Raw genomic sequence first — 16088 nt, forward strand, 5'->3', positions numbered from 1 at the left:
TGCAGGTTGGTTTGATAGGTTGTGTCTGCAAATTTGAGAGCAGCCTGTTGTTTTTTTCAGCACCTGAACAATAATGCAGCCACATCACAGCCCTGGTAGTCACATCATTGACCTCCTCTGGCAGTTTATCCCCCTACAACACTTGAATGCACCCCTACCGTCTGCAGCGCTTTAATTTAATTAGACCAGTGGTGATAATCCTCTTGGGAACATTGTTATCCCCTCTGTAATCATAAAGTGAAACACCTTTGGTTTTCATTGGGCTGGCAGTTTGTTCTAGAGGTGAATGAGCTGTAAGCCGGTACTTCGATTGGTTGGGGTCCGACCAGAGAAGCCATTGTGAGAATAAGGAGGTTTCCTTTGTTTGGGAAATGGGATGTTAGTCTCCTTAAGCTTCTCTTTGTAGATGTTTTTCTAATTGATGACAGTATGCTGAATGCTAAGTGCATGGGCTGCAGTAACAGACTGAAAAATCAGGACCACGTGGGTCACCCCAGAGAGTAACAAAAATAAAGTCAGAGGATTCCGGCTGTGTGTGTTGTTCTTTTCGGAAAGGAGCCGGGCGCTGGGCTGCGTGCTTTCTGGAGTCCCCTGGCTTCTGCCGGCCGCCGAGCCGGGCCACAGCCGTGTGTGGTGACTGTTCGCAAATCACTGGAGGCTCTAGAGGTGCCTTTGCTTTCTCCTGACTGGTCTCTTCATCGAATCTTTAAAAAAGAGCTTCCTGAGCCCCAAGTTTATGGCACCAAAACACTGCTGAGTGGAAGCCTTCATCAGGAACAAGAGGAATTCAGGGTCCACCATCACTCAGTCTCTGGCCTTCTTTTCATAGGTCTTATCATAAAATAGCACAGATGCCCACCCAGTGTGGCTCAGTGGTTGAGTGTCGACCCATGAACCAGGAGGCCTGGGTTTGATTCCCAGTCAGGGCACATGCCTGGGTTGCGAGCTCGATCCTCAGGAAGGGGCGTGTAGGAGGCAGCCGATCGATGATTCTCTCTCATCATTGATGCTTCTATCTCTCTCTCCCTCTCCCTTCCTCTTCCTGAGGTCAATAAAAAACATACTAAAAAATAAAATAAAATAGCACAGTTGTTTTTCATTGTGTGGACATGTCGGAGAAGGTGGTGTAAAGGCCAGGGCAAGCACCGAAGTGTGGCATTCGGTGTAGCAGTAGAGACGGGGCCACGCAGAAGTCCAGACTCAGGGCTGTTACAGAGAAAGCGCAGTGCGATGAAGGCACAGCACACTGACCATTCAGCAAGTCAGAGCGTACACCTTTTAAAGGTGGCACCCAGCTCAACTCTTTTGTAAGTAGCCAGAGCTAGACTGTCCACAAAATAAAGTAAAATCCTTGTGGAGGACTGGGCTTCGCCCAGCTTGTCCTTGGTAGAGGTGGTGAGGGATAAGGAAGCTGGGATGAGATGGCCTGACACTCGTAGGGACTAAGTTACTGGATCTCGGAAGTTTCTCATGCTCTGAAGGAAAGTCATCGTATTCTGAAATGCCGTCTTCTTTTTTCTCCCACTCACGCCAACCCATTTTAAAATTCTTTGGCTGCACCAAGTTTTCTTCATCAACGGTTTCACTTCTGCAAAAAAACACTAAAAAAACAGAAAGCTATTTCTGGGAATGAAGTTAACGGTAGATAAGATCTCCAGATATATACTGGGACTGGGGAGGGGAGGGGTTACTTGAGGGTTGAAGTGTATGGAGCATTTGTTACAGACTGTTTACAATGCTTTAAAAGCCTGTTTTACCTTGAAAACCCCCTGAACAGATTTTGTATGTTTCCCATGTGAGTTCATGTCTTTCCTCTTTCACCTCACCCCAAAAACCCCAAACACGAAAAATATAACTCATCCTTAGAGTTGCTCAAATTATGTGTGATGTTTGATCAAGTTCAAGAAAAGTGAAGTTGAAGGTTTCGCCTCTGGGTGACCTTTCAGAGAACATCTTGATTGATACAGAAATGAAATTTGGCATGTCTGTGCCTGCCCTTAGCAAATTCACCAGGAAACTTTAGGATGTATGCTTAAACAGAAATATTCCAAATGCCATATTTGCTGGTAGAGGATATCTCAGGGAAGGTGTAGCGATTCCCTTCGGAAATTACAAAAATATGTATATAATCATTTAAAATTGAAACTTCCTACCACAACCACCAAACTTTCCAGGGTATGAACAGAAGAAAAACTTGACTTTGGTTATAGGTCCGGGGGACTCCCCTGCTTCCCTTTGCATATTTGATGAAATAGAAAATGTTAGAGAACTGTCTTTCCAAAACATAAACCCCTGTGCTTTATTTTAATCTGTGATTTTTCTTTCACTCCCGATTTCTGTTTTCACAATGGCATTTGACTGATCTTCCTCCCCACCCTCCACCCCCCTACCTATTTTTAGACCCGGTGTGTCCCACTTTGCTTTGCCCAGTTAAACCACAGACACTAACGGAAGTTATGTTCAGTGTGTATGGCCTGCAAGTCAAACCAGTGGATATGCAGATCTAAGATGCAAATTGTACTGCTCTTCTGGCCTATGCGAGGGGTGGTTTCTTGCCATTGTTGGCCATGTTTTAACTTCAAACGAATGATAATCTTTTCCATCCCATCCAGTTGTTTTAATTGATCTAACAAACACTGCCTGTTTGAATTTAAACGGCGGATCTGCCGAAGCCCCCTCCCCTTTCCTTGTCTTTTGCGTAAGTGTTTTCAGTTAGATAGTCATTTTCTTAAACGCAGATGATTCTTTGAATCTCTGAAACAGTTCAGAAGAAAAGGAAACATTGCTTCTAGATAGAAAATGAAGGGACAAGGAGGCTGTTAGCTTTACAGATAATTCCTTGCTATGAAGAAAAAAAATTAAACATTGGATATCTATTCTGACTGGTTGTTGTATAATGAGATTGGTAGATAATAGCAAAGTCTTGCTCATAGATTGATCGAACTAAATCTGGAATTTATAGTCCATCACTTTGTGCTCACCTCTCATTGGATCTGAGTACAGGATCATACTTGGATTAGACTATTGCCAGAAAAGAGGAAATGTGGTTTTAATGTATGGTGGCATTATTATGTGACTTGGAAAGTCATTTTTGAGAGTAGTCTGTAAAGCCATTCTCTAGGTCAGGGGTGGGAAGTGTTCAGCCCATGGGCCATGTAAGGCCTTTGAAATCATTTCGTCTAGCTCTTCTAAGGCATCAGGGGTGAGTTAATTAACTGTTTGACCAAATATAGCAGGCTCATTTTTAAGTTGATAATTTTGTATGGCCCGAGAATGATGTTATAAATATCCCAATGGCCCTGGCAGATAAAAGGTTCCCCACCCCTGCTCTAGGACATACTTTTTCATTTTCTCCGCCTTGTCTCCCCTCTTCACTTGAACAAAACCACTAGTACAGAGAGGAAAAAATGGGCACCCATTGACCCAAGTCCAAAGGAAAAGCCCGATTTTAAACCTTCCAGAGTTTGTTATAAATCCCAAAAACGGGAGCTCTAATGCCACAGAATAGTGCCTCTCGAGGGGGCGGGCGGGATTGCTTGGCATGTGCTCCGATGCCCCCAGTCCCTTTTGCTCCTCTCCCTGAGTTCACACCTCATTCCAAGCGTTCACTGTCTTTCCCCCTCCCCTCTTCCTGCCTTTGTTTTTCACAGCAAGAGCGAATTTCATACACACCACCCGAGAGCCCGGTGCCCAGTTACGCTTCCTCGACTCCACTTCATGTTCCAGTGCCCAGAGCGCTCAGGATGGAGGAAGACTCGATCCGCCTGCCTGCGCACCTGCGTGAGTGTTGCGCCCGGGGCGGGGACAGACAGAGGGACAGCCGTCCAGAGGGACGCGGGGTCAGAATGATGGACCGCGTGGAGCTGAGGGGCAGGGCTTCGAGCTGGAGAGGGGCAAGCTGAGCGTGATTTCACACGACTTCACCCCTTCCCCAGAATGGCTTTCAAAACCTCAAGACTCCTGTCCCATGCTTCTCTGTTCGGCTCTATGATGTGTTACCCAAACATCTGGGAACGGGCACTAGATATGGCAGAGTCCACTCACTCTCCTAAGAGGCGAGATGAATTTTGTGAATTTCTGAATTCACACTAACTCCCCTTTAATATTTTGTTCGGCTTTAAGTTTTGCTCAACTTCTGAGTCAGATTCTCTCCCTGCTTTGCTTTTGAAGCTGTGTGCTGCTCTTCCTGGCTTCACAGCCCCCCGCTCCTGCCTTTCCCATGCTGGTTGCTCTTCTTTCCTGGATCTTATGTGCCTGGACATGGCTTCTCTCCCCTCCATTCTTCTCCTCCCCTCTCTTCCCTCTCTAGTGCCTGCATTACCTCCGTAGCTTCAGCCAGTTCGCGGCATTTCCCCCAGTCATCTCCCAAATCGTCTCTCCCCCGGCCTCTGCCACCTCCCCTGCCTGAATCTTCAGCTGCAACTTGGCAGGGCATCGGGGCCAACACACTTGTGCTGCTGGGCCCGGCTCCAAGCAGCCGACACCTGTCATTTCCTTTTTTGTCTTTCCTGTGCGGCCGCCCAGCCCAGATACAACGTGATGGGGGCAGCTGGGGAGAATGAATCACCTGATTCCCACCCTGGTCACGGTGCCCAAGAAAATGCCAGGTTCTCTGGCTTGAACGTTATCCTGAGGGCACAAGTCCAGGTTATGGAGGACACGGAGGTCACCTTGGCCCGGTCCGAGTCAGTTCCTAATAACTTACATGGTGGCTCGATTGTGCCCACCATCGCTTTCTGGCATGGTGCTGCTCCCAGGTTATTCTCCTCTTGTTCCATCCGTCCTGAGGAGCCCGAAGGTTGCCTGCTGAAGGTGGAGAACAATAGGGGACGGAGGACACGGGCTTCTCTTTTCTCTTCCTGAGATAATTCAGGGAATCAGGTGACTGTGGTGCTGGGAGGTGCTGGGGAACGTTGCTGGCAACCCCTTCTCCCCCACAGTAAGGATGGGTGCCGGGCTTGTGGACCGTGAGGATTGGGGACCACAAGGATTCTCCCCCTCCTCCAGCTTGCTGTGTCCATCACTGTTTACAGAGTTGCTACATGTTAAGGTCAGCACATTCCACCTTCACTTAGGCAAGGAGGGAAAGGCCTATCTCAGCCGTGGGCAAACTACGGCCCCCCCCCCCCCCCCCCCCCCGGGCCGGATCCGGCCCGTTAAAAAAAAAAAGACCGTACCCTTTTATGTAATGATGTTTACTTTGAATTTATATTAGTTCACACAAACACTCCATCCATGCTTTTGTTCTGGCCCTCCGGTCCGGTTTAAGAACCCATTGTGGCCCTTGAGTCAAAAAGTTTGCCCACCCCTGGTCTAGCTCCACTCTACCATCCTCTCCACAATGCACCTTCACAGACCAGATTGGGACTGTACAGGCGCCAAAGTCATGGCTGCAGGCACTGTTGTTCTTGGTAAACCGAGTGCTTTGGCACCATGGCAGCAGACAGGGTTGCAAAAGAAACCACAGCCAGGTAATAGCATCTTTTCCTCCACAAGCTGCCCTGTGAATACTCACTTCAGGATGGAACATACTCATGCCATGCAGGCCAAACACTCCTTCTACCAAATCTCATTCCCTTCTTCATTCCACTAATAGTTATTGATTACCGGCACTGTACCAAGGACTTTCTGGGTGCTGGGGATACAGAAACGAACAAAGCAGACCACGCTCTTTGCCAGGTGCAGGGAGAAAAGAATTACGAACATTTGTCCCAAATGGGCTGCTGTTTCTTTTGTAGCTTTTTATTCCTGTACTTTGACACATTTCTCCAAGGAGGCCCTAATTCCTGGTTGGTTTCTGGATGCCCTTGCATATGTCAGTTCTTTGACCATAGAACTGCCTCTCCATAGGAAGTTACGGTAAAACAAAACAAGCATACACCAAACTGGCAGTCAGGAGACCTTAATTCCTAACTAGTTCTGCTGTTACACCAGCTGTTTGACTGTGAGTCAGTGATTGTAACATCCAGTTTTCCTATCATACCCATTGTGACCAGACAAGATAATGTCAGCCAGCCCTCTTCCAGATATTATGATTCTCACCTAAGGAATCATTCTCCCTCTGTGAACTGTTTTTTCCACCAACACTTAACTTTTTTCGGGAGTAGACAATTTTCTTAGTGAGCCACAGCTTACCACTGTTTGTCCAGGCTCTACTGTGGTAATCACACAATCACAGGATCACAATAACTCACAGTACCCGTCACTGTGTGAAGTCCTTTATGTAAATTATCTTGTTTAATTCTCACAGTAATCCTTGTAAGGTCAATATTCTTTTTATATCCGTGTCACACATGAGGAATTTAGGGCTTAGAGAATTGAAGCAACTTGACAAGGTCACACAGTTCGTAAGAGATAAAGTCAGGATTCAAACTCAATTCTGTCTGACTCCAAAGCTTACATTCTTATCTGTTATGTTACCATGTATGTTTAATAAATATTCTTTGGATGGATGGATGGATGAATTAATTCAGGGTTGGCACTTAATCATTATTTACTAATGTAGCCATAGCGTTGGTTTATGGCTAGAATCTGTTCTTAGGATCAGATGGTTAGATTCTGTAGTCTAGTAATCAGTTAGACCATCTAGCAGTCTGTTCGGAGTGATTCAGTATTCTAACTGAGGACTGTGGTCAATCAGTTATTGAATGGTTTGCTCCATTAGGTGGGTGGGTAGGTGGCGGGTGGGTGGATGGGTCCCCCACATAGATAATTATGAGATATTGGACTGTATCACATTGCTGCCAACCTTAGAATAGATTTACTTGTTCGAGTATGGATTTGGTCAGGTGATGGTTTTGCCTCCATGCCTACTCTCAGGCAGCCCGACTTCAGGGGCCGCCTTGTCCGTCTGCGTGAGCCACATTGTGACACCATTAGTTCTGACATCTGGAGTGAATCCTCTGAAAGTGGAGGTTCCCAGGCTTTTGTTGTTTGTCTGCAGCTGGGGCTTTCCACACGAGGCTGCAGTGCCCTCCTCCCTCTCCCGTTCCAGGACTCCGCTGCCCATCATGCTGTTTGAGAAACATCTCCTGTAGCCCCTAGGAGGGTTGAGGCCATGCTGTATACTGAGAGATGCATCCCAGCTGAGTTTCCAAACCTAAAAGAAAATAAATATTCTAACAAGGGAGTTGGGTTATTGCTGTTTTAATCTGGGATTCCAGACAATTCCCAGTGGAATGCTCATGGAAAGTACGGGGAAGAATCTGGAAGCCAAGACAGCAGCAGGACATTTATGGTATTACGAGGTTGAAAGCATTTTTAGCTGCTTGTTTTAAAGAGATACTCACCAGGCTGGTGTGCCTCAAAGTGGCTTCTTTTCATCATTTATCCCCATTGATCTATAGATAAGCTCTCTTTCTTAACTTTTTCTTTTTCTCCTTTCATTCTTAAATCAATATATATCCTTTCCTGGTTGGAAGGAGGGCAGGGATCATAGTATTTAAGATTCTCTTACTGAGGGTTTCTCCCCGTTTTGTTCTGCAAACACAGGGCTGTGCTCAAACTGAAGACACAGCGTGACAGATTAGCAAGCTATTGAGAAGTAGAAAGCAATGCCTTTCCTTTTTATTTGCCTGTGACAAATGGAGCCCAGTGTTAAGTGGTGACTGTAGAGGCCTTGAAAGGGGCAGCCAGGGGCATCTGGGCCTAGGAAAGGGCTGGAGAGCCAAGGGGAGAAGGGCCAGCCCCGTGCCGTCCTGGGCTGGCTTCCTCACGCCCCAAACGTGCAGGTGGGTGCCCTTCAACAGTCCCCCGGCAGGCACCTGGACCTTCCCTGTTCCATCAGGAGAGCAAACACACACATGTTACTGAGAAGATAGGAAGAGCTTCTTTGTTTCCTTTTTCTTCCATAAAGGGTGCTGAATTTTTTTTTTTTTTAAACTTGAGGATAGATGACTTGAGGTAGAACAGTTAAGTAGAGTAAAACAAAAATTCCCATTCTTTAAAGGGGACATAAGCCCTCTGTCACACCTTGAAAACACTTAAAAGGACCAAAGACCCTCCGAGTTCCTTGACAAGATCACTCTCGATTTCCTAGGCAGTGAAGGGCTGTGGCTTGGAGCAAGAGGTGCCTTTTTCTAATTCTTACAAGGGCCCTCATGATGTGAGGGAGAGACTTTTTCTCATTTGTCTGCCCAGAGAGCACTTTTTTCTAAATTCGTGGAGCAATGAGCACTCAGGGCACAGCACAAGGTGCCTCATGAGGTGGTGCCAGCCCTGTGACACACTTGGCCTCAAACAGTGGTTCAGGGCTGCCCCTCTGATCACAATTAGTGTAGTTCAGCTCGATGGGGCAGAATCTAAATAAATAAATGCGTTTTCTTTATTCTAAATTCCTTGTCCATCATCATTTCGCATTCAGTTGCTATAATTGCATCTAATCACATAATCGCCATTTGCCCAAAGACTTTGCATCCTGTGATGCCAATTTGGCCTTCTAAAATCCCTGTGAATTGGTATTTAAAAATCGTAACCTAGGAGTCATTCATCATATTTAATAGGGGTACGGTTTATGATGTTGCGGGTTAATAAATAGCCGTAATAGCCATTGGGAGTTTTCTAGTCAGAACACCAGAAATAGTCCCTTGGCTCTACTGCCTTTCCTTGTGAATCTTTTAAAATTCTTACATTGCTACTCCTACTTGTGTGTGTTTAATAATTTAATTTAATGCCTTCCTCTGGAAACAGTACCTCTCTGCTGCTCACCCACTTGGCGATTTTGCATTCTCAGCAGACTACCCGAGTTGAAGACAGTCACGTGACAGACGAAGCTATATTAGAACCAGGGTGGTATAAAGAGATGCAACGTCTCTCATTTCTAATCAGCTACAGCAACCAACACTTTTATATGCTTTCACGTTATTTTTGTTCCCAATGAAGAGGCCAAAATGGAAATCCAGTATAATCATAGTGAATATTTTATATTGTTGTAAGTAACAGAATTCATTCACATATACTATCTCATTTAATCAAGCAACATTCCCTGAAGTAGATGTTATTAACTCTGTTTTATTGATGAGCTGACTGTGGCTCAGATAGGTCCTAATTCACACAGCACGTGAGGAATCTAATGCGATTTCCAAAGTCACCATTTGGCTTTCTTAGGAGAAAACACAGTGGCAGAGTCTCATGGGCCTGAAAGTACTTCTGACTATGGGAGTCTGGGCAGCCCTGGGTGCAGGGATGGCAGTAGCTAGGGCTCTAGCAATGCACTTGACCAGTGATTGGTGCTGACCTTCCAACAGGCTGCCTTTCATTAGGAACACGAGCCTGGTACTATGGATAATTCATTCTAACTTTGCTTACCCACTTCTACTGCTCCTCCCTCTTTACTCTCTTGTGAGCTCAGGCTGAAGTTCAATTGATCTCTGCAACCAAAGGGACAGAGCTGGTCGTGAAGGCCCCAGAGGGCCAGCGCTGGGAATGAGGCTCAACCAGGTAGCCCCATTTCTCTGCCATTTCACCAGGGATGGCATCCTGGGAGCAGGACCCATTTTTCTTTCCTTCTTGCCAAGTGAAAATGCTTGGTGATAATATAATAAACAACATAAACTGATGAACAAAAACAGATCCAGAAACAGAGAAGCATCAATCAGACTGTCAAACCTCAGAGGGAAGGTAGGGGAGGGTGGGGGTAAGGGAGAGAGAGCAGCCAAAGGACTTATATACAACCATATAGGCCTAACCAGTGGACACAGACAACAGGGGGGTGAGGGCATGAGTGGGGGGGGGGGGGTAGGGGGTAACGTGGGGATAAGGACACATATGTAATAACTTAATCAATAGAAAACAAATCCTATCTAATAAAAGAGAAAAATGGTAATTGGCGTACGACGATACCCTTTTCATTGGCTAATCAGGGCTATATGCAAATTCACTGCCAACTATGATTGGCAGTTAACTGCCAACTATGATTGGCAGTTAACTGCCAACTAAGATTGGCAGTTAACTGCCAACAAGATGGCGGTTAATTTGCATATGTAGGCACAATGCAGGGAGGCGAAAGGGAAAGCAGGAAGAAGCCCCCTGCCACTGACAGTGATCGGAAACCCAGGGGGGAGCTAAGAGCTGGGGGGCAGGGCAAAGGCGGCCCTGGGGCCGCCTTTGCCCTGCCCCCCAGCCATGATCAGAGAATCAGGTGCCTTTGCCGCCCTGGCCAGTGATAGCAGGAAGTAGGGGTGGAGCCAGCGATGGGAGCTGGGCACGGTCGAAGCTGGCAGTCCCGGGAGCTAGGGGCCCCTTGCCTGGGCCTAAAGCGAAGCCCATGATCGTGGGGCCGCTGCAGCTGCGGGTCCCCGCTGCCCGGGCCGGACACCTAGGCCAGAGGCGTCAGGCCTGGGCAAGGGGCCAATCCTGCGATTGCTGATCGGAGGGTGATGAGGGTCAACTCCTCTGGCCGAGGCATCAGGCCTGGGCGGGGGGTAGAGCCGGGGATTGGGGGGATATGACGGTCCCCTTGCCCAGGCCTGAAGCCTGGGTCAGAGGTGTCAGGCTTGGGCGGGGGGTGGAGCAAGCGATCAGAGGGAGATGGGGGTCCCCTGCCCAGGCATGATTCCTGGGCCAGAGGCCTCAGGCCTGGGCGGGGGCCAGAGCCAGTGATCAGGGGGAGATGGGGGTCCCCTGTCCAAGCCTGACACCTCTGGCGGAGGCGTCAGGCCTGGGCAAGGGGCCGATCAGGCGATCAGAGGGTGATGGGGGTCTACGCCTGAGGGCTCCCAGTATGTGAGAGGGGGCAGGCTGGGCTGAGGGACACTCCCCTCCCCACACACACCCAGTGCACGAATTTCGTGCACCGGGCCCCTAGTAAAAAAATAAAATAAAATAAAAAATGCTTGGTGATAGGAAGGACTTAGGTTCGGACAGACCTGGGGGGGCTTGATTCCAGGGCCACCTCTCTGTATTAGAGATTATTGAGCCTCGCTAAGACTCTGGTTTCTTGCAAGTGTCAGAGCTATAACACCTAGCACAGTGCCTGGCAGACAGTGGCCAGTAACTCACTAGAGCTCAATTTGTTTCCCAAGCTGGTAAATAGCCTCTTTAGGGGGTGGCTTCTACCATTTTCAAGGGCCAAGAGAAGCATGTATGTCCTTGTTTGTTTCATTAAAGGGCCTAGGGTTCTGTGTACACAGCATTGAGACTGATTTCCCTAATTCACCGTGAAAATCGGCTTCATTTTGTAACCACTCCATATGGTTTCTAAGAGCCCAGTTCTGCTCTGGGGCCCTCCATCCCAGGGCCTTTTCTACCCACCCCATGTCGGTACCCTTCTCTGGAACTGTTTTCCCCATGGCCTTGCCTGATCTGTAAGTCTCCTTCCTCAGCCTCTCCCACTCTCTTCTGAGCCCCTCCCCCTGCCTGTCCTTTGTCATTATCAGTGTTCCAAAAACAGCCTCGCCTCACACAGCTGCCTGTGACGTGCAGTGACATCACCAGCAGAGTTGAGGCAAGGACATGGGGAAGAATATTTCATTCTCAGGATCTCGACGAAGCAGTAATGACTTCTCACAGAAATGGCCAGCCATCAGCATTTTGTATTTTGTTCCCCTCAAGCCTTCCTTTGGGGGCCTTCACTTTTTTACACTCAAATCCTCAAAGGCTGTCTAGTCCTCCGAAAGCCCACGTGGCTGCACCAGGGCCCCGGTCAGCTGCTTCCAACAGCGTGGAGAGAAAAAACAGCCCACAGCAGACCAGCCAGGATGCTTTGGAAGGGAAATTTCCTTTTTGGGTTTGCTGTCTGAAAGAATTTCCGATGCAGGCCGACGTTAATTCCTAGCTCCGTGCTTCCTGATAAGGAAGCAGCTTCAATAAATGCAGCTATTTTTAGATGTCTTTTTTTTTTTTAAAGAAATATATAACCAGAGGTCTATTGACCTTTTCTTTCACTTCACGTTTCATACTGTGTTCTGTGCACATTTAAGGCAGCTCTTCCTGCAGAAGCTCTGACAAAGGGCTTTGACTGGGGTGGGGAGCCGTGGGAGGAGGGCTGTCAGTGTCCTTACGATGCTGAAGTGGATGTTTGGAAGCTGTTGGCAATTGATTGTTCCAGTCGGGTGCAGTGAGTTATTGATGTGAGCCCAGGGATGCCCAGCTCTATTCTGGATCCAATATTGAAAGTTTATGACAGACCCAGCAAGAGAGCCATTTAAAAATAAAAGCCTGTGAGAACCCGCTCATCCTATGAGTAGAGACTTGAACAACAGGAAAATAAGAAAGGACATTTTCATTTCTCCTGTCTCCTCTCAACCCTCTCCCGTTGGATTTCCCCAACCATCAGTACCTGTGTGGTCTTTCTCTCGGCATGTCAGGGTTCTGCAGAATGAGAGGTGCCTGCCCATAAGCTCCGTGGTCGGCCTTATCTGTATCTGCAAAATCCTACTGGCAAGCATCATGAAGATTCAGTGCGATGTTGGCTTGAACTCTGCTTTCCGAAGTTACTCCCCGCCTCCTCTTTATTGTCTCAGAGCATTGATGGGGCTGAGTCTATACAAATATGGTAAAGTTTCCATCCTCAAATAATAGATATTGTCTCCCATTTTGCTTCATGCCCGAGTTAAACCTCATCAGTAGCTCAGACTCTTGGAGTTTCTAACAGGAATGACTTTGACCCTTTTGTCCTTATGCTTTTCCGGAGGTGGTTGTTACCAATGTTACTGATTTCACTGTTGCCTGGACATTGTGTCTGTGTTTTAGGGGTTCTTTTCTCTGGTCTCTTCTGAAGCAAGATAGAGCAGGATTTGAGGGATTTAAACCGTCCCTGGCCACATGCTGACTGTACATTCCCCAAAATAATTAGTCACCCTCCCCTGATACTTACAGCTTCCATCGTGAGTAGGTGGATTAAACCCCATTCTTTTGAAATTAGACTTTATTTCTGTTTCCTCTAGATCATGGCTAGAAATAGCCTCAAATGGGGCTCTAAGACTTCAGTAATAGAAATGCAGATTGCAGATATGGATACTGGATAAAGAGCTGTGGATGCGTGCTGGGAACAGATTGGACGTCTGGAAGGGAGAGTCTAACCGTGAGGGCTGTGCAGGGAACACGTTAGTTCTCCCATCCAGCTGGGGCCAAGTTCTCTGCTCTGGGGATGGGGCAGTAACGAAAACGGTTCCCTGAGGAGGGTAAAGGTTTGTGAGGAGAGATGTCACAACCATTTAAAAAAAAGTATCTAGATGAGTGTTGAAGGGTGTGGAATGACAGCATCTTAAGGGGTATCAGTCAGTGTATGTAGCTCTACTTTAGAGGTATCAGTGCCAGGAATTAATTACCCATTTGTTTTCCAGGAGTGGCTTATCTTTGCAAATGAGTTTCTTTTTTTGTCATCATAGCCCACCTGCCAGTTCACAGGAGCTGTGCTCTTCCTGAGGAGCCATTCCCAGGCCAATTGTGTGTCAGACACCACTCTAGATTCTAGAGAATCTCTGGTACAGTAATGTGTGGAATAAGTGAGCATTGTCATTACTATTCATTGCGTGCTTTGCAGTGCCAGGAACTTTATACATATTATTGCGAAGAGCCACTAACACTGCAAAGTGGGTATTAGATCTGTTTTATATCCGAGGGTCAATGGCAAATCCCTTGCCAGAGACACACAGAGGGAAAGTGGAGGAGCCACAATTGGAATCCAGATCTCTATGCAGAACCCAGCGCTGTTTGCACTTCACCTTGTTGCTTCTTGAAAGTCTTAGAAACCAAAGGAAATTAGTTCTTTCCAGCTGTTGGTTAGTAGGATAAAAGCCAAGCCAACAGGTGGATTTTTTTTTCTTCATTTCTTTTCCCCCCACTTATTTATTGGATTTTCTTTTTTAATTTAAGCAGAATTTATGTAAACTAAGGACACATGCTGACTGAAAGACCAAAGGGATAAAATCAGAGACATAAATTAAGTTATATTTTGAACTTGGAGATAAATTTTAAAATTCAGTCCTCTATGCAGACTGTTATCTGCAACATATTTTCAGGTATTTGTATACATTCTAAAGTGTTAGAAAAGAAGATTAAATGAAGTAAAAAGAGGCCCCCGAGGTCCACGATTTCCCATCTTTTTATAAGAGATGATCTACCTCCCAGATCATTATTATACAGTAATACTGAAAGGTGACGTGCTCGAATAGAGATTATATTACTTGGTTCACAAATGAAAGCATTTCACTTTCTAATACGATTTGTTAATCTGACCTGCTTTGAAAGATTGTCTGATATTCTTGTGCCTTTGTTTACCCACCTGATGTATAGGCTGGGAAAGTCTGCTCCAGGAGAGCAGAGCAGGGAGTGCACTTGTCTGGGGGTCCACCCTCTGAGTGTTGGCCCAGCATGGGTACCCCAAATAATGGGGCCACCCCGAATGGTTTATTCTTTCTCCCCGGGCTGTAGTATGCTCATGTTTGTAAAGCCAAGCAGCCCAAGCACATGATTCTCCAGGTTCTTCAAAGCTCAACCATTTTATTGTTCTCTAATTCCAGAAGAGAAATCCAAGGGAGATTAGCAGGGAAGCATTATCTCTAAATACTAAGAATCATGATCATTCACTTGATTTCAAGCGCTCAACATCAGCTTTTAGTGCAGATGGTGGTATTTCGGTGACACAGGAAATTGTCATCTGTGACAATGCCTCCCTACAAGGAAATTCAGTGCCTACTGCTGTTGGACACTTCCCTATGCAGCCCATGATTGGGATCAGGTACAGAGCCAGCTCCTGGGCCTTGCCTGTCTTCTGAAGGCAGTCCTGGCCAATCATCTCTCTCACTGGTTCCCAGGACCTCACGGCCAAACCCTAGGCCTGCTCCCCTGTTCTCATAGTCCCCCTTCCAGCCTGAGACTCGTCTGCGCGTTGGCCCTTTGCCCAGTGCATTATGCACAGGTGTGGCTTCTGGCAACTACCTTCTTGACCCCCACTCTAGGATTTGTGGGAATCCCCGCTGCAACTTGAGGCACATTGGCCTTTCCTGTAACCTGTAAAAATGACAGTCTGCATTTTGCTCCCTCTCTAGACGGTTTCCACGGGATTTCAGGCTTTACCGAGCCAGCTGATCTGCACGGAGAGGCCACGCCATCCTCCTTCAGCTGGCACCATGGCACATGCACAATTAATACTGCATTCACTAATTATGGGGGGGGGGGGCAAAGCACCCAGTTGGCAAGGATTGAAGGCTTTCAGCTTCTAAAGTGAAGGCTTTGATGCTGAGCTTTCAAGTACGTTTCCACCCGCCCAGCCAACAGAGAATCTGTGACTCTCATGCCATCCCCTGGGCCTGGAAACTCACACCCAAGAAACTATTTCTAAACAGAGGCCCCGAACTAGTTACTCGAGTCACCTACTCATGGCCACAGGCTGTGAAATGGGGGTGTGGGGTGAGGGAGAAAGGAATTGTCCGAAGCAGCAGCGATTCGTGAACAGAGCTGAGGAGGGCTTTTATTTTGCCTCCTAAAGTAGCTCTTGGGTCACCCACGTCAGGAACTCTTTGTAGAGAAACAAAGATGAGCTTGGTTTACCTTCTCCTTCCTCCTCAGATGCCTTACTTCAGGAAGTAGCCCTAAGAACTGCAAGTTCACAAACCTGTTATTCTGATGGGTTGGAAGGTTCGACGGTCTTGGGCCTGTTTTCCTACTAGATGTGAATAAAGTAGGGGAGCGAACTCTCTCCTTTCCTTTCCATTCTGATTCCTTCCACACAGTTGTTCTCACAGAACTGAACTCCCTCCCACACTTACTCTTTTCACTTCTCATGTGAAGTAGTGCTAAAGCCACCTCACAAAACCCCCGCCCTGCACACAGTTCTTCTTCCCTTATCGGCAACTCCGTCAAGCATTCTGTGCGGGGCTGACCTTAACATTTGACCACGTTTCAGTTATTTACACAGATATGTTGGGTTTACTTAAAGGTCTTTTAGGAACACAAACGTAGAAATTCCCTAAGAGAGCTATTTCTCACTTGAGAGTCAGGGGTTAGAAACTTTCATTCTCTGATCATTTGGAGAGGAACTTCAGAGACCTACAAACATCTAAACAGATGTAATATTTGTTTGGCCCTTGCCAAAGGAAATTGTTTTCCTTTTGATTCTTCGGCAAAGAAAAACGTTGCTTCAGATG

The 16088-nt window shown here is 47.0% G+C and overlaps 1 protein-coding gene across 6 annotated transcripts in view; it reads left to right on the plus strand.

The window, feature by feature from the left end:
• The window catches only part of ETV6 (ETS variant transcription factor 6), a 224339-nt gene that overhangs the window by 85535 nt on the left and 122716 nt on the right, over window positions 1-16088 (plus strand). For 5 of the 6 annotated variants that reach the window (XM_059682206.1, XM_059682209.1, XM_059682208.1 and 2 more), the window contains exon 2: window positions 3651-3780. The exons of the other annotated variant lie outside the window; for it this stretch is intronic. In XM_059682206.1, the coding sequence (XP_059538189.1) occupies window positions 3651-3780 (130 nt within the window). The remainder of the gene's footprint in view (window positions 1-3650; window positions 3781-16088) is intronic. 6 annotated transcript variants of the gene reach the window in all.

Source organism: Myotis daubentonii, chromosome 2 (genome assembly GCF_963259705.1).
Source record: "Myotis daubentonii chromosome 2, mMyoDau2.1, whole genome shotgun sequence".
Lineage (NCBI taxonomy): Eukaryota > Metazoa > Chordata > Mammalia > Chiroptera > Vespertilionidae > Myotis > Myotis daubentonii.